At 40.3% G+C, this 24,253-nt stretch overlaps 1 protein-coding gene across 9 annotated transcripts in view; it reads right to left on the minus strand.

The window, feature by feature from the left end:
• Positions 1 to 24,253, minus strand: part of DDX42 (DEAD-box helicase 42) — a 50,642-nt gene that overhangs the window by 18,663 nt on the left and 7,726 nt on the right. For 5 of the 9 annotated variants that reach the window (XM_021066770.2, XM_084983972.1, XM_084983970.1 and 2 more), the window contains exons 2-6: positions 18,144 to 18,376; positions 15,357 to 15,507; positions 3,555 to 3,616; positions 2,210 to 2,246; positions 1,232 to 1,381 (exon numbers count right to left, since the gene is read on the minus strand). In XM_021066770.2, the coding sequence (XP_020922429.2) occupies positions 1,232 to 1,381; positions 2,210 to 2,246; positions 3,555 to 3,616; positions 15,357 to 15,507; positions 18,144 to 18,364 (621 nt within the window). In that variant the 5' untranslated portion in view covers positions 18,365 to 18,376. Of the gene's footprint in view, positions 1 to 1,231; positions 1,382 to 2,209; positions 2,247 to 3,554; positions 3,617 to 15,356; positions 15,508 to 15,962; positions 16,052 to 18,143; positions 18,377 to 24,253 lie in introns of those variants that run through there. The other 4 variants (XM_084983968.1, XM_084983973.1, XM_084983969.1 and 1 more) reach the window with 2 other exon arrangements.

The following is a 24,253-nucleotide window of genomic DNA, read 5'->3' on the forward strand; positions in this document are numbered from 1 at the left end:
CATGCAAATGCTGAGGCAGTGAAACAGGCACATAATCTTGGCATTACTACGAAAACTCCTAGAGTTCCCTTCGTGGCACAGTGGTTAACGAACTTGACTAGGAACCATGAGGTTGCAGGTTCGATCCCTGGCCTTGCTCCATGGGTTAAGGATCCGGCGATGCCGTGAGCAGATGCGGCTCAGATCCCGAGTTGCTGTGGCTCTGGCGTAGGCCGGTGGCTATGGCTCCAACTGGACCCCTAGCCTGGGAACCTCCATATGCCACGGGAAGCGGCCATAGAAAAGGCAAAAAGACATAAAAAAAAGAAAAAAGAAAATTCCTTTAACTTTGTAGACTCCCTGAAAAGATCCTTCTAGGAATCTTTAGACCACACTTTGAAAACCACTGTTGCAGATCTAGACTCACTAGGGTACACAAGCTCTAGTCTCTTATTTAACATGGTTCAAACACTAAATTCCCCCCGCCCCCCAAGTGAGTATACTGATAACTTCATTTCCTTTTCCCGGTTTACAGAACCTGTGATTCTTGGTTTCACTTTTAAGGAACAGTCTTTCATCTGCCCCAGATCTGGGAGAAATAGTAAAGACTTACAACAATTAAAAAGCAAACCAAGGAGTTCCCCTTATGGCTCAGTGGTAACGAACCTGACCAGTATCCATGAGGATGCAGGTTTGATCCCTGGCCTTGCTCTGTGGGTTAAAGGATCTGGCATTGCCATGAGCTGTGGTGTAGGTCGCAGTGGTTCGGATCCTGAGGTTGCTGTGGCGTAGGCCTGTGGCTATGGTGTAGGCCAGCAGCTACAGCTCTGATTTGGCCCCTAGCCTGGGAACTTCCATATGATGCCAAGTGCAGCTCTATAAAAGACCAAAAAAACAAAACCAAAAACAAACAAAAAAACACAAATGCAGGCCCAGGGACTCATTGTGAAAGGAGAATGGTAAGTGATGGTCTGAAAAACAACAATTGCTTGAAAACAACTCTTGGCCTAAAAAGGAATACGAGCAAGTGACTCAGCTGTACCTGGGTACAACAATATAATCTACAAAGTTTCAACCACTCAGCCACTTTCTGACTCTGGCACTTGACAAAGATGACAAAATCCCAAACAAATATTCTCGTGATATAAGGAGTATGAATCAAGAGTACTCTGATATCAGGGAAACCTAAATACGAAAGCTGAAGAGCTGTATCAGCTTGAAAGAAGAGTTAAATTCAGCAAGAAACACCAACCTCTGAGTGATCAATGGGAGGAAGAGGATCAATGATTTTTTTGGAAGGTGCAATTGGATTCCCATCACTATCATATTCCAAATTATCTTCCTCCTCCTCTTGGACGACACCAGCAGTTGGATTCTCAGCCATGTACCGAAAATAAGCTTCCTGCAGGAAAGCACAAGAACATAATCATACCCAGATACAAATGAGAACAGCTCTGCTCCTGTAATTAGTGCACACAGTGTACCAGATGACTGCACAGTACAAATACCTACCAAGTAAGGCAAGACTCTTACTAGCAATGATTCCTTTAACAACAGCAGTATTCAGAGGGACAATCGGAGGAAACGAGTAAGACAATACCATAAAATGATTTAGCTTGCTTAACAGAAGACTTACAAATCTGTCTGTTGCACGGCCTTCCTGGGATGGGGTGTCTACCAACCCCGCCCAGAGCAGTGAAACATATGCTGTGGCTTTACCAATCCAAGTTTGGAAGTTAACACTGATTAGAAGGGTCACAAACCTGGAAAGGACTATTGCTCACTCTGGTTCCCTTCTCACAATCCCACAACTGAATGGAAAAAAAAAATTACTAAAGGACAGTCATTTAATGTTCCATCTTAAAACACAAGAACCACAAACAGAACCCTTAGAAACAGAGGATAGATGTTGCTAGAGGCCATCTGTAGATCCCCCACTACTCTACTCCTTATCAGAACATTAATTTTGAATTAAAAAAAATCTAGCTGAATAAAGCTCATATTTGTTTTTGATGTTAATGGTTGAACCATAGTTCCGTCTTCAACATAGGGGAAAGCCACGTGAATCTTTACAATACCAATCGGTCACCCTCGTAGAAAAGGAACAAGTCAAATGACATTCCCTGCTGAACGTCAGGAATGGCCATCTCAGTAAAGGCAAGCTCTAGCTTGTCCCCAGTACAGACTTTGTGGGGTAAAAGTAAAAGAGAAATACTGCATAGGAACTCACTTGGTCATCTTCCTCTTCAATGTCATCTCGAATACCCCTGGAAAAACAAGCGGAGAAACAAACTTCCCTGCAAATGTTCCACATACCCAGCTCCATACTTATAGCACATTAGTGTTGAATTCCATACAGCACAGGAACTCTCAACACTAACAATAACAAAGCAGCAATAAGCACACTGTAAACTAACCATCCATCATACATGTCTGGCTTCACTCTATAAGCTGAAGTTTGCATTTCTTTTGGATGGGCTATGGTACCCCTAGAAAAGTCAAATACTAACAAGAATATAAGGAGTAAAATCTTTTGAAGGTAGATACCCAAGGATCCTAGCTTTGTCAACCCCATACGACAAACACCATCGTGAAAAGGATTTTATATTTAAAGAAACAAAAAACATGCATTTGGTATACACTAACAAGAAGGTTACAACTTCTTAATGTGCCCCAGAGTTTCTGGTTCTGGAGCAACTGTATTATATAAAAATCCTTGGGAAAGAGAGAAAAACTACCTCAACTTTTTAAAGATTAGGACTAAAATTCCCAAACGGTTCACATGGAGAAGTGGACCATTGCCACTTGCCCCTCTCAGGAGCTCTAGAAAGAATGGTTGCTTAGTTCCCACCACCATCTCTTTTTAATCAGACTTTCTGCCTAACCTAGGCAAGCAACACCACCAATGTAGGGAAGCTGGAAAAGAACACGAGACACAATAATCACCCAAGGGTGGGCTGAACCTCCATGCGGCACAGGAACCTTGGGGAGGGCCTGAGCACTGAAGGCCAAGCAGAAGGAAAAGTCCAACCATGCCTCCTTGTGCTTGGTAGCAAAAGCCTTAAGAAGAGTATATTCAGGAATGGAAAGAAGAGACTTCTCTTTCCTTGAAAATAAAGTATTTCACATTCTGACTGCTAAAGCAGGATGTCACTCCTTATATAAATTAGGTTTTATTATTTATTAATAATATACATAGTTTTTGTGACATAATCACCATTACTTCGCAAAATCCATCACATATGCATAAACCTATTTTATATTAGTTATGGGACAAAACGCAGAACAAACCCAAACTCTACTAATGATGCTCTCTTGACTCTCACTATTAACTCATTCTTATGTTTACTAAACTATTTATAGTCAAATACCAAATAACAGTCTACCAAAGAGAAAGCCTTTTAACTATTACAAATGCAAAATTATTTCTATTACCTACAGAAATGTTATTCACAATACATGAATAACTTCAAGTCAAGACATTTGTGTGTTTTAATTTTTCTCTATAAACTTTAGGCTTTACAATACTATGGCAATTCTCATGTAACTTTTTGAGGGAAAAGAAAACAACTTACTTCACGTTTTTTCTTTCTTTGTCCTTTTCTTCAAGCCTCTTCATGTCTCTAGCTGCTTGATCCTAATGAAACAAAAGGTCATACAGAATCAGCAACTAAAAATCCTGAAAGGGAAATTTCCTTACAAAGAATTTTTAGATTTGAACAAGCACCACCAGAGTTTCAAGCTATGCATTTTAACAACTGCATTCTGATGCAATCGAATTGTCTGACAATTCTTTTTCAAAGAGCAATATTCAAATGTTCTCAAAACTTGGCTATACATGGATTGCATGATTTTTATCTGCAAATATACCATGTATGGAAAAATTAACAAAAATGCCTGAATGCTCACTTTTTTAAAGAGTTAATGTTATAATTATGGCTGCAAAAGGCCTTAAATTCAGGCATATCAGCCTTCTCGAAGTGTAGCTTACAATCATTTACATCAGATTGCCAAAGGGACTAGTAAAAAATGCAGATTTCCAGATCCAGCTCTGGAAAGGTGGTTCTCAACCTGGGACAATTTTGTCTGGAGGGAACATTTGGCAATGTCAGAAGACATTTTTGGCTGTTCAAACTTGGGGTAGGGGCTTGTTACTAACATCTAGTGGGTAAAGGCCATAGATACTGCCAAACATTCTACAATACATAAGACAGACCACAAAACAAAGAATTATTCATTATTCAGCCTCAAATGTCAATAGTCCCGAGGCTGAAAAACCCTACTCTAAATAAACCTACTAAATCAATCAGAATCCTTAAGGGTAGACTTAAATGCATGCATTTTTTTCCATTTTCCATAGGCAATTCTTTTTTTTTTTTTTTTTTTTTTTTTTTTGGTCTTTTTGCCATTTCTTGGGCTGCTCCCATGCATGTGGAGGTTCCCAGGCTAGGGGTCAAATCAGAGCTGTAGCCGCCAGCCTACGCCAGAGCCACAGCAACTCGGGATCCAGGCCGTGTCTGCGACCTACACCACAGCTCACGGCAACGCCAGATCCTTAACCCACTGATCGAGGCCAGGGATCGAACCCACAACCTCAGGGTTCCTAGTCGGATTTGTGAACCACTGACACGACGGGAACTCCTCCGAAGGCAATTCTTAATACACAGTAAATTGATAATTATTGATCTAAATTAAGTCTTTGTTTTATACATGTAAAAATCAAGGTCAGAAGAATTAAGTAATTCCCCCCAAGGTTAAAACATATTCTGCAATAACTTCTACTTGTTAAAACAACATGAGGAGTTCCCATCATGGTGCAGCAGAAACGAATCTGACTAGGAACCATGAGGTTGCAGGTTCAATCCCTGGCCTCACTCAGTGGGTTAAAGATCCAGTGTTGCCATAAGCTGTAGTGGAGGTCGAAGACGAGGCTCAGATCTGGCACTGGTGTGGCTCTGGAGTAGGCCAGTGGCTACAGCTCCAATTAGACCCCTAGCCTGGGAACCTCCATATGCCACAGGTGCAGCCCTAAAAAGCAAAAAAAAAAAAAAAGAAAAAGAAGCATGCTCTCACTCTTCTATCACATAGCCCCCGGGTCTGTTAATTTCTGGTATTTGATAGAAGACTAACTGAAGAAAAATATTTTCCCACCATAAAAAAACTACAACTCAAGTGTTATGATAAACGGTTCTAAATGATGGCTTCAATATCAAGAAGACAAAACGGACTAATGGGATTCTGGTGAACTAGAAAAAGCCTGCTTTGTCTATAGCATGCAGCCATTTGCTCAGCAGCTGGCCTGTTTTTGCCATGCAAGAATGCAGGGCTAGGCTTGCCAGATTTCCTCCCCAGCCCTGCCTTTTTTTTTTTTTTTTTTTTCCTTCTCTTTTTTGGCCTGGAAATGCAAAAATTCCTAGGCCAGGGGCTGAACCTGCACCACAGCTGTGAAAATGGTGGGTCCTTAACCCACTGAGCCCTGAAGGAACCCCCAGATTTCCCACTTTTCAAGTCTGAACTTCTGGGCAAAATCTCCTGATCTTAAAAATGTTGGCTCTTATTTTAAAAAGCAATGTTTATTAGGCCAAACAAAAACACATACATATTGGATTCTTTCTTTCCCTACTCCTTAGAGGAGAGAGAAAATCTTGGCTGAAAACTTCAGGTAACAAGTAATTGAGGAATCCAGAAGGACTTTATTTCATAAGCAATAAAGGGGCAGTTTTCAAGCCAAGAGGAGCAGTACAAGAAACATGCTTTAGTCTAATTACTCTGAGTTGTATACCATATACGTGGGAAAGTGGAGCCTAAAGCATTGGGAGAGAATTTAGATCAGGCAAGAGTTAATGCAGGTATAAAGTTAAGATGACCACAGTGGAAACAGGAAGAAAGAAATGCAAGAGATACTGTAAAGATGGACAGAAACTGGCAAATGACGAGAGGAAAGGCAGCATGATGTAATGCACAAGAGGTAGTTCTCAATACTACTAAGCAAGAAAAATTAGAGTCCCAGCTCTGCCACATAGTGCCATTATGATTTGGGGAAGGGAAGTGAATTATCTTAAGGTTCATTTTTCTTATTAGTTAAAACGTTTATATATATTTTTTCTGCCTACTCTCCTTTATATTCTGAGAATTAAATGCAGCAAGTCATGAAGGTGCTTGATCCCCTGCTAAAAAGAAAATGAGACAGGTAAGTCAAAGGAAGAAATTAAACTCAACGTCACTGTATGAATATTGATGCCATTAAGAGAAATAAAGCAAAAGACCTGATGAGGGAAAAAAAAAAAAAAGATAAATTGGGTTTAAGGTGTCAGGGGACACACCATAGTAAAAATGGCCAGTAGGCTTCTAAAAAAGCAGAGCTGAAATCAAAGAGACACTATGGAACTAAAGCTATTAATTATTCACATGGAAGTTAAGTTTGAGTAGATGAGGTCACTAAGGAATATAAAAAGAGTGAAGGCAGCATATCAATAGAGAACTGTAGGAGAATCATTTGAAAAACTGAAAGAGGATCACAAGAATGACAGGTAATGGTCAAATGGCTATGTAAGAATTTTTTGGGGGGGTACAATAATGGAAGTAGTATTTTTTAAGAGTTATGGAACTACAGAAATGCTGATGAACGAAATGATATGTCTGAGATTTACTTTAAAATAATCTAAAAGAGGAGTTCCCGTCGTGGCGCAGTGGTTAACGAATCCAACTAGGAACCATGAGGTTGCGGGTTCGGTCCCTGCCCTTGCTCAGTGGGTTAAGGATCTGGCGTTGCCGTGACCTGTGGTGTAGGTTGCAGACGCGGCTCAGATCCCGTGTTGCTGTGGCTCTGGCGTAGGCTGGTGGCTACAGCTCCGATTCGACCCCTAGCCTGGGAACCTCCATATGCTGTGGGAGCGGCCCAAAGAAATAGCAAAAAGACAAAAATAAATAAATAAATAAATAAAATAATCTAAAAGAGGGATGAAAAGTGTTAAGGTAACAAAAGATTGACCAAAACCTGTTAACTGATAAAGCTGGGTGGGGGGCTCATTTTATTCACTTTTGTATGTGTCAAAATTTTTCCTAAGAAAAAAGTAATTAAGTGAATAAACAGAAAAGTCAGAGAAATAAGGAATAAAATGTAAAATCACAAAATTCAGTGACAAGAGTTTTAAGAAAGAGGTCACAAGTTTCAATTTCTACAGCGAAGTCATGAATGTTAATAAGAAATAGACATTATGGGAGTTGCCACTGTGGCTCAATGGAAACGAATCCAACTAGGAACCATGAGGTTGAGGGTTCAATCCCTGACCTCACTTGGTAGGTTAAGGATCAGGCGTTGTCATGAGCTGTGGTATAGGTTGCAGACATGGCTTGGATCTGGTGTTGCTGTGGCTGTGGCATAGGCTGGCAGCTGTGGCCCCAGTTGGACCCCTAGCCAGGAAACCTCCATATGTTGCAAGTGCGGCCCTAAAAATTAAAAAAGAAAAGAAAAAGAAATAGACGTCATGCTTGTATTTTAAGACTTCCAGGAAACAGAATTGAGATTGCAGTGCAGAAGGACTGGAGCTTACCTTCTCTCCTAAGACCAACAAAATTACAACCAACTGTTGAGCAGCCTTCAACAAAATAGACTGCCAACTATCAAAAAAGATATCCTACACTAAATGACAAAGACGAGGCCACATCGAGACAGTAGGAGGGGTGATTACACGATATAAGCAACCCCATGCCCACTGGGTGGGCAGCCCAGAGACTGGAAAGCAACTATACTACAGAGGCTCACCCACAGGAGTCAGAGTTCCGAGCCCCACATCAGGTTACGCCTGAGGATCTGGGGGGAGAAGCCCCCAGAGCTTTTGGCACTGAGGGCCAGCAGGGCTTGTGCACAGGAGCTCCAGAGGACTGGCAGAAACAGAGACTCCACTTTTGAAAGGTGCACACAGGCCCCACTTGCACTAGGTCCCAGGGCAAAGCAGAGACTCCATATGTATCTGGGTCAGACCTGTCTGCAATCTTGGAGGATCGCCTAGGAAATCAGTGGGTGACTGTGGCCCATTGTGGGGGAAGGATCTTGGAGGCAAAGGTCTCAGGAATAGTCATCAGCATGAACTGCCCCAGAGGTGGCCATTTTGGAAAAATCTGGCTCCACCCATGAGGGTGGAGAAGCCCCAGACCTAACAACAAACCAGATGGGGACACAGCCCCTCCCATCAGCAAACAGGCTGCCTAAAGACCCTCACACAGCAGCCTCTAATCACAACCAGAGACAAAGCCCCACCCACCAGAGGGATAAGAACCAGCCTCACCTACCAGTGGGCAGGTAACAGTCCTTCCCATCAGGAAGCCTGCAGCAAGCCCCCATACAACTTCAGGCACAAGAGAGGCTACAACCCTACTGTCTGCAAAAAGGAGACCATACAAAAATACTATACAAAACGAAAAGGCAGAGGATTATGACTCTAATAAAGGAACAAGGAAGAAAACCCCAGAAAAACAGATAAGTGATCTGGAGATTAGCAACCTCTATGAAATAGACTTTAGACTAATAATACTAAAGATAAGCCAAGATCTTGGAAATAAACTGGTGGCAAAGACTGATAAGTTATGAGAAACATTGAGCAAAAAAATACAAGATTTAAAGATTAAGCAAGCTGAAATGCAAAATACAATAACTGAAAAATTCACTAGAAGAAACCAAAGCGGAATACAGGAGGCAGAAGAACGAATGAGTGAGATGGAAGACAGACTGGGGGAAATCACTGATGTGGAACAGAAAAGAGAAAAAAAGACTGAAAATAAATGAAGACAATCTAAGAGAACTGTGGGACAACGTTAAATGCACCAATATCCATATTATAAAGATGCCAGAAAGAGTAGAGAGAGAGAAAGAAGAGATAATAGCCAAAAACTTCCCTAAAACGGGAAAGGAATCACTCAAATGCAGGAAGCACAACAATTACCATATAAAATAAACCCAAGAAGGAACACCCAGAGACATAAGTTAATCAAACTGACCAAAATTAAAGACAAAGAGAAAATATTGAAAGCAGCTAGGGAAAAAAAAACAACAAATAACATACATGGAAATCCTGATAAGGTTACCTTGGCTGATTCTTCAGCAGAAACTCTGCAGGCCAGAAGGGAGTGGCATGATAAAGTGATGAAAGGAAAAAAACCTACAACCAAAGATTACTCTAGCCAGAAGATACTCTCATTCAGATTTGAAGGACAAATCAAAAGCTTTACAGACAAGCAAAAGCTAAGAGAATTCAGCACCACTAAGCCGGCTTTACAACAAATACTAAAGGAATTTCTCTAGGTAGAAAAGGCCATAACCAGAAACAAAAATAGTATAAATGACAAGGCTCACCAGTACAGGCACACAAATAAGTAAAAGTAGGAAGTCAGCCACACACAAATATGCTACCAAAACCAGAAATCATGAGAAGAGGAGGGTACAAGTGCAGGATACCGGAGATGCACTTGCAATTAAGAGACCAAAAACTTAAAAACAATCTTGTATACATATAGACTCCTATATCAAAGCTTCATGGTAAATGCAAACCAAAAACTACAAGAGATACACAAATAAAAAGCAATTCAAACACAACACTAAAGACAGTGATCAAACCACAAAAGAAGAGAACAAGAGAAGGAAAGAAAAAAGACCAACAAAAGAAATCCAAAACAATTAATAAAATGGCATTGAGAACATACATATCAATAATTGCTTAAATGTAAATGGACTAAATCCCTCAACCAAAAGACACAGACTGGCTGAATGGATACAAAACCAAGACCCACATAAATGCTGTCTTCAAGAGACCCACCTCAATTCTAGGGACACAAACAAATTGAAAGTGAGAGAATGGAAGAAAATATTCCACGTAAATGGAAATCAAAAGAATAACATTACTTATTTCAGACAAAGTAGACCTTAAAATAAAGATTATAAGAGACAAAGGACATTACATAATGATCAAAGGATCAATCCAAGAAGAAAATACAACTGTTGAATATGTGCATTCAACATAGGATCACCTCAATATATAAGGCAACTGCTAATAACCTTAAAAGGAGAAACTGACAATTAACGCAATAATTGCTGGGGACTTTAACACCCCACATACAGCAATAGAAAGATCACCCAGAAAGAAAATGAACAAGGCAACACAGGCCCTAAATGATGCATTAGACTAGATGGACTTAATAAATATTTATGGAACATTCCATCCAAAAGCAGCGGAATACACATTCTTCTCAAGTGTGCAGGGAACATTCTCTAGGACAGATCACATTTTGGGCCATAAATCAAGCCTCAATAAATTTAAGAAAATTGAAATCACATCAAGCATCTTTCTGACCACAATGCTATATGACTGAAAACCAACAAGAAAAAAACTGCAAAAAAATATAAACACATAGAGACTAAACATGCTACTGAACAACCAATGGATCACTGAAGAAATCAAAGAGGAAATTTAAAAATGCCTAGAAGCAAATGACAACAAAGACACAACAATCCGAAACCTATGAGATGCAGCAAAAGCAGTTCTAAGAGAGAAGTTTACAGCAATACAAGCCTACCACAGGAAACAAGAACAATCTCAAATAAACAACCTAACTCTACATCTAAAGCAACTAGAGAGAAGAACAGACAAAATCCAATGTTAGCAGAAAAGAAAGAAGTCATAAACATCTGAGCAGAAGTAGATGAAATACAAATGAAGAAAACCATAGAAAAGATCAATGAAACTAAAGGCTGGTTCTTTGAAAAGATCAACAAAACTGACAAATCCTTAGCCAGAGTCAACAAGAAAAAAAGGACTCAAATCAATAGTATCAGAAATGAAAAAGAGAGGTTACGTCAGTATATCACAGAACTACAAAGGATCATAAGAGACTACTACAAGCAACTATATGCCAATAAAACGGACAATTTAGAAGAAATAACAAATTCTTAGGAAAGTACAATCTTCCAAGACTAAACCAAGACGAAATAGAAAAGATGAATGGACCAATCACAAGTACTGAAATTGAAACTAATTAAAAAACTTCCAAGAAACAAAGTCCAGGACCAGATGGCTTTGCACGTGAATTACATCAAAAATTTAGAGACGAGCTAACACCTTCAGAAACTATTCTAAAAAACTGCAGAGGTAGGAACACTTCCAAACTCATTCTATGAGGCCACCCTTTCCCTGATACCAAAACCAGACAAAGATATATAAAAAAAGAAAATTACGGCCCAATATCACTGATTAACATAAATGCAAAAACCCTCAACAAAATTATAGCAAACTGAATCCAGCAATATATTTAAAGGTTTGTATACAATGACCAAGTGGAATTTATCCCAGGAGTGCAAGGATTTTTCAATAATTGCAAATCAACCAGTGGGATATAACCACATTTAACAAACTGAATAAAAACTATACATCTCCCAAAAGATGCAGAAAAAGCTTCTGACAAAATCCAACACCCATTTCTGATAAAAGAGAAGTTATGGAGTTCTCGTCATGGCTCAGTGGTTAACGAATCTAACTAGAACCATGAGGTTGCAGGTTCAATCCCTGGCCTCACTCAGTGGGTTAAGGATTCAGCATTGCTGTGAGCTGTGGTGTAGGTTGCAGATGCAGCACAGATCCCACGTGCTGTGGCTCTGGCATAGGCCTGCGGTTACAGCTCTGATTAGACCCCTAGCCTGGGAACTTCCATATGCCGTGGGAGCAGCCCTAGAAAAGGCAAAAAGGCAAAAAAAAAAAAAGAAAAACTTACAACAGGACATCACAGAACAACAAAGGATCATAAGAGACTACTACAAGCAACTATATGCCAACTATATGATAAAAATCCTCCAGAAAGTGGGCGAAGAGGGAGCCCACCTCAACATACTAAAGACCGTATATGACAAACCCACAGCTTAGCATCATTCTCAATGGTGAAAAGCTGAAAGAACTCCTGCTAACATCAGGAACAAGACAAGGATGTCCACTCTCACCACTACTATTCAACATAGTTTTGGAAGTCCTAGCCACAGCAATCAGAGAAGAAAAAGAAAAAAAAAAAATCCAAGCTGGAAAAGAAGAAGTAAAACTATCACTGCAGATGACATGATACTATACCTAGAAAATCCTAAAGACACTACCAAAAAACTGTTAGAGCTCATCCATGAACTCGGTAAAGTTGCAGGATACAAAATCAATACACTGAATTTGACTGCATTTCTATATACCAACAATGAAAGGTCAGAAAGAGAAATTATAGAAACAATCCCATTTAGGAGTTCCCGTCGTGGCGCAGTGGTTAACAAATCCGACTAGGAACCATGAGGTTTCGGGTTCAATCCCTGCCCTTGCTCAGTGGGTTAAGGATCCGGCGTTGCCCTGAGCTGTGGTGTAAGCTGCAGATGCGGCTCGGATCCCGCGTTGCTGTGGCTCTGGCGTAGGCCGGTGGCTACAGCTCCGATTAGACCCCTAGCCTGGGAATCTCCATATGCCGTGGAAGCGGCCCTAGAGAAGGCAAAAAAACAAACAAAAAAAAACCAATCTCATCAAAAGGAATAAAATACCTAGGACTAAACCTACCTAAAGAGAAAAAACACCTGTACTATGAAAACTGTAAGATGCTGATGAAAGAAATCAAAGATGATACAAACAGATGGAAAGATACACCATGCTCCTGGACTGGAAGAATCAATATTATCAAAATGACTATACTACCAAAAGTGATCTACAGTTTCAGTGCAATCCCTATCAAATTACCAATGGCATTTTTCACTAGAACAAAGTATTTTAAAGTTTGTCTGGAAGCACAAAAAACCCAGAATAGCCAAAGCTATCCTAAGAAAAAGGGAGCAGGAGGAATCAGGCTCCCTGACTTCAGACTATACTGCTAAACTATAGTCATCAAAACAGTATGGTACTGGCACAAAACAGAAATACAGATCAGTGGAATAGGACAGAAAGCCCAGAATTAAACCCATGCATCTATGGTCAACCATTCTATGACAAAGGAGACAAGAAAACACATGGGAAAAAAAAGTCCCTTCAATAAATGGTGCTGGCAAAACTGGACAGCTACACATAAAAGAATGAAATTAGAATATTCCCTAACACCACACAAAAAAATAAACTTGAAATATTAAAGACCTAGATATAAGACCAGACACTATAAAACTCTTAGAGGAAAACACAGGCTGAACACTGAAATAAACCACAGCAATATCAACCTCCTAGAGTAATGACGATAAAAACAAAAATAAACAAATGGGACCTAATTAAACTTAAAAGTCTGTGCACACCAAAGGAAACCTTAAAATGAAAAGACAACAGGGAATTCCCTTCATGGCTCAGTGGTTAATGAACCCGACTAGGATCCATGAAGATGCAGGTTCAATCCCTGGCCTCACTCAGTGGGTTAAGGATCTGGCATTGCCATGAGCTGTGGTGCAGGTTGCAGATGTGGCTCAGATCCCATGTTGCTGTGGCTGTGGTATAGGCTGGCAGCTGAAGCTCTGATTTGACCCCTAGCCTGGGAACTTCCATATGCCACAGGAGTGGCCCTAAAAAGACAAAAAAAAAAAAAAAAAAAAAGATAAGACAAGACAGAGAAAATATTTGCAAATGAACCAACTGAAGGGCATTAATCTCCAAAATATATAAACACCTCCTGCAGCTCAATACCAAAAAAACAAACAACCCCATCAAAAAATGGGCAGAAGATCTAAACTGACAATTTCCCAAAGAAGGTGGCCAAAAAACACATGAAAAGATGTTCAATATCACTAACTATTAGAGAAGTGCAAGTCAAAACTACTATGAGGTACACCAGCCAGAATGGCCATCATCAAAAAGTCTACAAACAATAAATGCTGGAGAGGATGTGGAGAAAAGGGAGCCATTTTACACTGGTGGCGGGAATGTAAATTAGTGCAACCACTGTGGAAAACAGTACAGAGGTACTTCAAAAAACTAAAAACAGAATTACCATATGATTCAGCAATCCCATTTCTGGGCATCTATCCAGAGAAAACCCTGACTCGAAAAGACACGTGTACCCCAATGTTCATTGCAGCACTATATACTATAGTCAAGACATGAGGAGTTCCCGTCGTGGCGCAGTGGTTAACGAATCCAACTAGGAACCATGAGGTTGCGGGTTCGGTCCCTGCCCTTGCTCAGTGGGTTAACGATCCGGCGTTGCCGTGAGCTGTGGTGTAGGTTGCAGACGCAGCTCGGATCCCACGTTGCTGTGGCTCTGGCGTAGGCTGGTGGCTACAGCTCCGATTCGACCCCTAGCCTGGGAACCTCCATATGCCGCGGGTGCGGCCCAAGAAATAGCAACAACAACAACAACAAAAAGACAAAAGACAAAAAAAAAAAAAAAAAAAAAAAAGACATGAAAACAACCTAAATGTCCATCAACAGAGGAGTGGAAAAGATGTGGTACATATACACAATGGCATATTACTCAGCCATAAAAAGGAATGAAATAATGGCATTTGAGCAACATGGATGCACCTAGAAATTATCATGCTAAGGAAGTTAAGACACTGAGACACAAACATCATATGCTATCACTTATATGTGGAATCTAAAAAATGGATACAATGAACTTATCTGCAGAATAGAAACTGACTCACAGACTTTGGAAAATTTATGGTTACCAAAGAAGAGGTTTGGAAGGGGAGGGATGGGAGGGGGGCTTGGCATGGAAAAGTTGTTAAAATTTATTGTGATGATGGTTGTACAACTCTGATAAAATTCACTGAGTTAAAAATATTTAAAGAATTCATAATTTCAGCAAGTTCCTTAAGTTTATTTTACATAAATATGTATTTAATAAGTGCTAAATTGAATAATATTCCACTTAAGAATACATCAAGAATTATTCAAACAAATCACACACAAATCTTAACCTACTATGCTCAAAGGTTATAGTTCAAATTTCTAGATATCAGTCATCTCTGAAAATGCTACAGGCACATGGAAGTCTATTTAAGAAATTATAGGCGTTTCCTTCGTGGCTCAGCAGTTGACAAATCTGATTAGGATCCATGAGGATACTTGCTTGATTCCTGGCCTTGCTCAGTGGGTTAAGGATCTGGCGTTGCCATGAGCTGTGGTGTAGGTTGCAAACAGGGCTCAGATCCTGAGTTGCTGTACCTCTAGTGCAGGCCAGCAGCTGCAGCTCTGATTGGACCCCTAGCCCAGGAACGTCCACATGTTGAGGGCGCACCTCTAAAAAAGCAAAAAAAAATTTACAGAATACAAAAGCAAGATTCTCCCAATAAAAGCCTAAGAAACAAATTCTGCAGGAAGACTAATGCACTAGGTTAATTTGATCTATTTCTAATCGCTAAAGATTTTAACATTAACAGAGTTGACACTTGCCTCCACTTCAGCCATGAATGCCTCTAATGGATCATCATCACTGTCAGAATCAACTGGCTTGGAATGGAATTGCTGGCGGGTAGGTGAGTTTTCAGCAGGAATGTAAGGTAAATCAACATTGCTAGAATCTTCTTCCTCATCTTCAAAATATCTGAAAATTAAGAGCATGATTGATGAAGTGAGTATTTAATTTGGGGTCAAGTGAATCTTTCCTTTAACACAAATTTTTATTATGGTATATGGAACTATTAAGACATTTAAACTCTTCAGGTCAAACAGGAGCCCTCTGCTTAGGACTTTTTTTGCCTTTGGCTTAGGACTTAACTATTAAGAGTCACTTAAGGGAGTTCCTGTTGCAGCTCAGTGGAAACAACCCAACTAGTATCCAAGAGGATGCTGGTTCTATCCTTGGCCTTGCTCAGTGAGTTAAGGACCTGGCACTGCTGTGAGCTGTGGTGTAGGTTGCAGACACAACGCAGATCCTGCGTTGCTGTGGCTGTGGCGTAGGCCAGCAGCTGTAGCTCCAATTCGACCCCCAGCTTGGAAACTTACATATGCCACACCCACGGCCAAAAAAAGAAAAAAAAAGAAAAGAAAAAAAATCACCTGAAGAGTTCCCTGGTGGTGCAGTGGGTTAAGGATATAGCATTGTCACTGCTGTGGCTCAGGTTCGATCTCTAGCTTGGGGAATTTCCACATACTGAGGGTACAGCCAAAAAAAAAAAAAAGAGAGAATCACTTAATACATGCCAAATTCTAATATTGAAAAAAAAAATCACAGCAGTTTCTCCATTTCAATAGTGCCTGTTAAAAATCACACTTTCAGTTGTGCCAAAAGGGATGAGTTTGCAGTATAAACTTAGTATATCACTGTTGACTAGATATAACAAATATTAAACCAACGTTTTAGTAATAACTACAATGGAATATAATCTTTAAAAATTGTGAATCACTGTTTTACACCTGAAACTTACATAACATCCTCACTAAACTAAGTATTCAGAAAAGAACTTCAAAGTCTGGAAAAACTGTCATTTACCCTCTAACAAACATCCCAGAAAATAGTATCTATAGAGTATAAGTTAAAACATAACAAGGAGTTCCCATCGTGGCTCAGTAGGAATGAATCTGACTAGGATCCATGAAGATGAGGGTTCAATCCCTGGCCTCCATCAGTAGGTTAAGGATCCAGCGTTTCCGTGAACTGTGGTGTAGGTTGCAGATGTGGCTGGGATCTGGTATTGCTGTGGCAGTGGTATAGGCTAGTGGCTACAGTGCCAATTTGACCCCTAGCCTGGGAACCTCCATATGCCAAGGGTGCAGCCCTAAAAAGACCAAAAAACAAAATAAGACGAAAACACCGTTTAGACCTTACTTCAGAATTAATGAAATAGTAATACAACCAAATAGTAGCTTAAAAAAATCACAATCACAGCTTTAAAATTTTAAAGCATTTCAAATCTTCATCTTAAAAGCACTGCTATGCACTACACACACATATAAACATATATTCATTTATATAGTAGTTTCATTTATCATTTAAAGTATCTCTGAACTGGTACTGATCCTTGACTTTGCTGAATCTTAAACATCTACCACTGTATTTAATTGCTAAATAACATACCAACTTTTAAAAATGCTGCTGTGTACTTTCAAACCTCTGATCTTGAGTTTTTCTTTAGTAACTTAAAAACTCAAGCAGTGTCACATTGGAAATAACAGCAATACAGGATTTCTTCAGACTCAGTAAAGAGAGAAGTTAAAATCTCTAAGGAACTAGAGCTCAAACTTTCAAAACCCCAGTTTTTTTTTTTTTTTTTTTTTGTCTTTTGTCTTTTTGTTGTTGTTGTTGCTATTTCTTGGGCCGCTCCCGCGGCATATGGAGGTTCCCAGGCTAGGGGTTGAATTGGAGCTGTAGCCACCGGCCTACGCCAGAGCCACAGCAACAAGGGATCCGAGCCGAGTCTGCAACCTACACCACAGCTCACGGCAACGCCGGATCGTTAACCCACTGAGCAAGGGCAGGGACCGAACCTGCAACCTCATGGTTCCTAGTCGGATTCGTTAACCACTGCGCCACGACGGGAACTCCAACCCCAGCTTTTTATAGCCATCAACTTATTAGACAATCAAGTTCAAAAAAGTAAATGTAACTGGTATATGTTTCCTAAAAACTGTAGGCAAAAATCTGAGCAGATTTTCCTGCCACTGTAAGATGTTACAACATAACAGTTTCAAGGACTTGGGTGTTGAGACAAATATGGCGTAAACAAAAAACTTTAGTAAAGACCATTGAAAGCCACGTGAATTATTTAAAACTCTTCAGCTATATTTAGGTTTCAAGGGCCTCAAATCCTTTTTGGAACAAGCAAAAGTAAAGGAGCACACAAGTATTACATTCCTTACCAATGAGTAAACTTGTCAATTTAACTTGTTAGGAACAATGCAAATCAGTGAGACAACCAATTAAGGAAGTTGTTTTATTATTTGAGAAACAAATGGCTTCAATTTCTACTGATGGAATGAATAACTCAAAGGCTAACCATTCCTAAATTACCAGGAACTGTGGTGCAGCAGAAATGAATCCTATTAGTTTCCACGAGGATGTGAGTTCCATCCATCTCTGGCCTCACTCAGTGGGTCGCAGTCTGGTGTGGCTATGGCTGTGACATAGGCCAGCAGCTGTAGCTCCAATTCGACCCTAGCCTGAGAACTTCCATATGCTGGGGGTATGGCCCTAAAAAGCAAAAAAAAAAAAAGAAAAAATTACCAGGAGCTACCACTTACGCATTTTCTTCATCAAAGTTAGCCCGTTTAGAACCAATTTTGTAGAAAGAAGGGAGCTGCGGTGGAGCCGTCTTTCCAAATCCAGAAGAAGAGCTGGTTGCCCCAAAGGCACTATGGGACTGTTGTGGGAGTTTTGGTTCCTCCTTCTTTCCAGCACTGATGGCAAAACCTCCAAAGCCAAATCCCCGCTTAGTGCCAGGGCCACCTTTATTCCAGTTCATGGTGCCAATGATCTGTTTGGAACAAGATACACTAATATAAATTCAACTTTATAAACAGCCCACTGATTGTCTCTTCCAGCCTTTACCTACAATTTTAAACTTTTGCCTCTCAATTAAAACTTTTAAACTTTGTACATCAGATATGCAATATGCTAACATCAACGAAACGGTCACATTTAAGAAATTGTTATTTTACTGAGTTCTCAATCTAAATAGGAATGCAGTATTTAATATCAGTCCCCTCAAAAGGATCTGACCGCTGATTCAACTTCTTATTCAGTTAAGCATCAATCAAATCAGCTTAAAAACAACACCTTATACCTTTTTAGTCTTAGTTCCACAAAGCTTTTCTTTAATGACACAAGTTACCTAAGTTTTGTAAATAGCAGAAAACCCAGAAAGCAAAAAGGAACAAAATTTAACTCCACCTGAAATTTCCTCTCCCAGATATGTATTTTTTTTTATATCTTTTGCTATTTTTTCTATGCATGTGTGTATACACACTCAACTTAAAACCAAAACTGATGTACTGTACATATCATTTTAGTTTTTTTACTTAATGATATACATGAACATTTTTAAAATCTCAATAAATACATTTCTCAGAGTTCCTGTTGTGGCTCAGTGGTAACAAACCCCAACTAGCATCCATGAGGACCAGGTTCAATCCCTGGCCTTGCTCAGTGGGTTAAGGATCCGGCATTGCCCTGAGCTGTGGAGTATGATGTAGACGAGGCTCAGATCCTGTGTTGCTGTTGCTGTGGCGCAGGCCAGTAGCTGCAGCTCCAATGTGACCCCTAGCCTTCCATATGCCAAGAGTGCAGCCCTAAAAAAGCAAAAAACAAACAAACAACAAAAAAATATATGTGTATACACACACACACTTCTCAACCACTGTTTCATTAAACTGTGAAACATATCATATAGCTGTATGTTTGTGCATTCTCTTAATTATTTCCTCAGGATCAACTCTTTATTTTTTTTCAAAAAATTTATTTTTTTGGTCTTTTTGCCATTTCTTGGGCCGCTCCTGCGGCATATGGAGGTTCTCAGGCTAGGGGTCGAATCAGAGCTATAGCCACCAGCCTATGCCAGAGCCACAGCAACACCAGATCCCAGCCTCGTCTGCAACCTACACCACAGCTCATGGCAACGTCGGATTCTTAACCCACTGAGCAAGGCCAGGGACCGAACCTGCAACCTCATGGTTCCTAGTCGGATTTGTTAACCACTGCGCGACAATGGGAACTCCAGGATCAACTCTCTATATGTAATTTCTTAGTCAAAGGCAATGCGTATTCTAAGGTTAAAAAACATTTTAGGAGTTCCCATCGTGGTGCAGCAGAAATGAATCTGACTAGGAACCATGAGGTTGTGGGTTGGACCCCTGGCCTCGCTCAGTGGGTTGAGGATCTGGCGTTGCCATGGCCTGTGGTGTAGGTCACAGATGAGGCTCAGATCTGGCATTGCTGTGGCTGTGGTGTAGGCCAGCAGCTACAGCTCCAATTAGACCCCTGGCTTGGGAACCTCCATGTGCCGTGGGTGTGGCCCTGAAAAGGATAAAAGACCAAAAAAAAAAAAAAAAGCAAGCATGTGTTACACATATACAAACCACTGTATAAAACAGATGATTAAGGAGTTCCCATCATGGCGCAGCGGAATCTGACTAGCAACCATGAGGTTGTGGGTTCAATCCCTGGCTTCACTCAGTGGGTTAAGGATCTGCATTGTGGTGAGCTGTGGTGTAGATCACAGATGGGGTTAGCATCTGGCATTGCTATGGCACAGGCCTGCAGCTGTAGCTCCGATATGACCCCCAGCCTGGGAACCTCCATATGCTGAGGATGCGGCCCTAAAAAGCAAAAAAAAAAGAGATGATTAACAAGAACCTACTGCATAGCACAGGAAAATCTACTCAATAGTTTGTAATAACCTATATGGGAAAAAAGAATGGATATATTTATAAGTATGACTGATTCACTTTGCTGTACACCTGAAACTAATACAACACTGTACGTCAACTACACTACAATATAATACACTACAATAAAATAAAAAACAAACAAAAAGCACGTGTTACATATACAGAAATAGGTGGAAGGCTGTTTATCAAAATGTTAATGGCAGTTATCTGATTTTTACTTTTTCCTTTGTATTAAAGCTTACCATTAATAAGAAAAGTTTAAATGTTTATTTTTAATTTTTTTTATTTTTTTCATCTTTTTGCCATTTTCTTGGGCTGCTCCTGCGGCATATGGAGGTTCCCATGCTAGGGGTCGAATTGGAGCTATAGATGCCAGCCTACACCAGAGCCACAGCAACGTGGGATCCGAGCTGCGTCTGCGACCTACACCACAGCTCATGGCAACGCCGGATCCTTGACCCATTGAGCAAGGCCAGGGATCAAACCCGCAATCTCATGGTTCCTAGTCGGATTTGTTAACCACTGAGCCACGACGGGAACAAAAGTTTAAATGTTTATAGTAGATTCTGAAGACAATGTGAAAAAGAGTTCAAAAAACTGCTTTTTTTGATGGCATTATTGAAAGAGACAGGAAAATCATTCTTCTTTTCTGGTTCTATGCTCCTGCACCAAATATACCTTATAGGTTTTGTTTCAACTGCTAATATACAGCACTTAGTTCGGTCTGCTTAGAATTACATTTGATTTATGCTATGTCAGTCTCTACCCTCAGTTCCAGGTAGAGACTGTCTTTACTCATTTTGGACCTTTCATAAAAGTTACTCACGCTAAAATAAGTACTTAAGAAAGAATTTAATTGAACTTAAGAAGGCCATTTCCTGCCTTCTTCAGAATCCTTTAAGGGGAAATCGACATAATTCTAGTGAGATGAGATTTAATAAGACTATTTACAAGCCAGAAAATTTTAGCATCTGATATTATTTAACCCATCTGTGAGCCTGGCTTTACAAAACCTGTTCCTAAGCAACAAAAATGACAGACTCTGAATTTTAACATTTTTTTCCTAGTGTATATATTGTATAACAAGGGGCTGACAATAAATAAGTCACAGAAATCAGTAAGTAGGCAAAGGAAGGATGGGGAAAAAGAAAAACCTTTAGGTTTGGGTAGATTTTAAGAATTATGTGAATAATCTCCTACCAGGAAAACTTTCAATGGTTTACTGAAAGCTTGCTAATAAGGAAGAATCAGCACTGTATTAGGCGCTGGGCATTTATAGATGAAAGATACAACCCCATTCTCAAGGCGTTCACAGTGTAGTTTCAGCCAGCTAAAACAACAGGATGTGTTCTTACAGAGGTACTGCATAAAGTGGCATTTGCTGATGGCTCAGGAGAAGGGTACCCAACCTATAATGAATAGGGAGGAAGGCACAGTTTCTCTGGAGATGATACTGCAGTTAACTTGTTAAATCTGAAAAGGCATTAGACTAAGGAAGAGGTGTCAGAAGAGAGCTTTTTTTTTCATTTATTTTATTTTATTTTTTTTGTCTTTTGTCTTTTCTAGAGCCACACATGTTCCCAGGCTAGGGGTCGAATTGGAGCTACAGCTGCCGGCCTACACCATAGCCACAGCAACGCAGGATCCGAGCCGCGTCTGCGACCTACACCACAGCTCATGGCAAAGTCGGATCCTTAACCTACTGAGAGAGGCCAGGGATCGAACCTGCAACCTCATGGTCCCTAGTCGGATTCATTAACCACTGAGCCACGATGGGAACTCCAGAAGAGAGCATTTTAGATTGAAGGCACTGTAAGTTCTACCACGGAGAACTGGAAATATTTCAGTACAGCTAGAATTCAGTAGGACATCTGGGAAAGCTGAAGGGCACATGCTCAGGAAGACCAGCAGGGCCCAGGTAAACAGTTTAGTAACGCTATGCTAAGAATACACCATACAAAACTGCATTTTGCCAGCTCTAAGGGATCATTAATTTTAAGCAAAAACAGGGAATGTTTCAGATCAGTTTTAGAAAGAGTAGATGAGATAGTAGGAAAAGTTAGTAGAAAAGTGGTTAGGAAATTATAAAAATACAGATGTAAAGTGACAAGGTTCTGAACAACTAGGCAAGTGGCTATAAGGAAGGGGGCAGCAGATCTGAGCAGATTCCTTACTTAGGAATCTATGAGGGACAATCAACTGGGGTGAGTGACACAATGATATGTGGAGCTAAGGACAAAGGAAAAGTCTAGAATAACTGGAGGCTTTTACAGATTGGGTGAATAGTGACGTCTCTGTCAAATCTGATAAGGATGGAGATCTAGAAAAGCCAGGTGTGGAGAAGCAGGCAGAAGGTGGTATCAATTCTGTACCTATGGGAGAGCTAAGGAGAACTGGCAAGTAAGGTCTATACCTGCAGACAGATCTGGGATGGAGCTATAGATTTGATATGAGGTTACTGATATAGATAAGCCAGCAAAGAGAGGGCACAGAGAGCAAGAAAAGGGGCAAGCCAATCTTAGTGTTGGTCAATGTTTAGGACTGTGCAGGGGAAAACAAGCTCACGTGGAAACTTGAGAAGGAACAGAGAGGGAGAGAGGACAGCAGAGAAGAGCAACGCAGATGCTAAGACAAGTTCTATAGGCAGAAATAAATGTCCAATGTTAAAAACTAAAGTCAAGTGAGTTAAGAACTAAAGAGCCTCTGTTGGAGCAGTGGGGCAGAGTTAAGGAATGACTGGTAATTAAGTGGTAGATAGAGGATGAAGACTAAGCCAAGAGGAGTGCAGATTACTTTCTAGGCCATCTACCAATGACAGGAAGAAGCACATGAGGTGTTAAAATTTGTTGGAAAAGCCAACAAATTAAAAACTGAAGACGCAGGATGACAAGAAAAATCGATGAATGAGGTATGAAGTGACCTGAAGAGATGAGATCAAACATTTTAACATGGACTAAATAACTCTTCCCTCCAGACTAAGGGCAGGAGAAAAGGATGGGCAAAGATGTAAATTAATTCTACTAAATAATCAAAGGGCCCAAATTACAAAAGAAGTCAAATACTTGGTTTTAAAACTTCAACTTCTGCCACAAACAGGCAGGAAGTGAGACCTTGGGCAGGTGAGAGTTGCTTAATGGTTTACAAACATAAGATGCAAAATACGCAATAATTTTTTAACTCCTTGGAGATTTGGATCAACTAAAAGACTGGAGAAGACTGAAGTGCCCCCAAGCCTCTCACTAGTGTGAGCTAGGTCACACTGCCCATTTTCCCTAATTAACAGCCTCAAGCAAGGCCAAACTACCAAACTATCGTGCTTTCTATACACCCACTAACTAGATTGTTGGCTCCATAAGGGCAGAGACTTTGCATATTTTTCCAAAACAGTATCCTTAGCACCTAGCGCGTGTACAGTACTCAAAAAATTTTTGTTGAATGAATAAATATCATGCATTTAGGCTCTTCAAAATTCATCCCCATATTTGTGAAAGCCATCATCTCCCATTATTACAAACCCTTCTATCTAGCCACTGAGCCCTCTTATTAAATCTAAGCCAGATCATCCTCAGAGCACCACTAATTCCCTATTTTCTTGACAACAGCTTTTCCTACTATTAGTCCACGTATATGGCAACACACCCTTCACAATCAGAGGTCTGAGGCACCGCAGCTCATATAGAAGCAAAAGACGGCAAAACTAATCTCTGTTTGGTTTTATGATGCTTAAAAAAAGGAACCATCCTCTATTTAGGCTATTAAAAATTTTTTTTCTTTTTGTCTTTTTGCCTTTTCTTGGGCTGCTCCCGCAGCACATGGAGGTTCCCAGGCTAGGGGTCGAATCGGAGCTACAGCTGCCAGCCTACGCCAGAGCCACAGCAACGTGGGATCCGAGCCGCGTCTGCAACCTACACCACAGCTCGCGGCAACGCCAGATCATTAACCCACTGAGCAAGGGAAGGGATCGA

Source organism: Sus scrofa, chromosome 12 (assembly GCF_054392235.1).
Source record: "Sus scrofa isolate SSC_HxYL_T2T_F1_AM1 chromosome 12, Sscrofa_HxYL_maternal_Yorkshire_Landrace_v2.0, whole genome shotgun sequence".
NCBI classification, from domain to species: Eukaryota; Metazoa; Chordata; class Mammalia; order Artiodactyla; family Suidae; genus Sus; species Sus scrofa.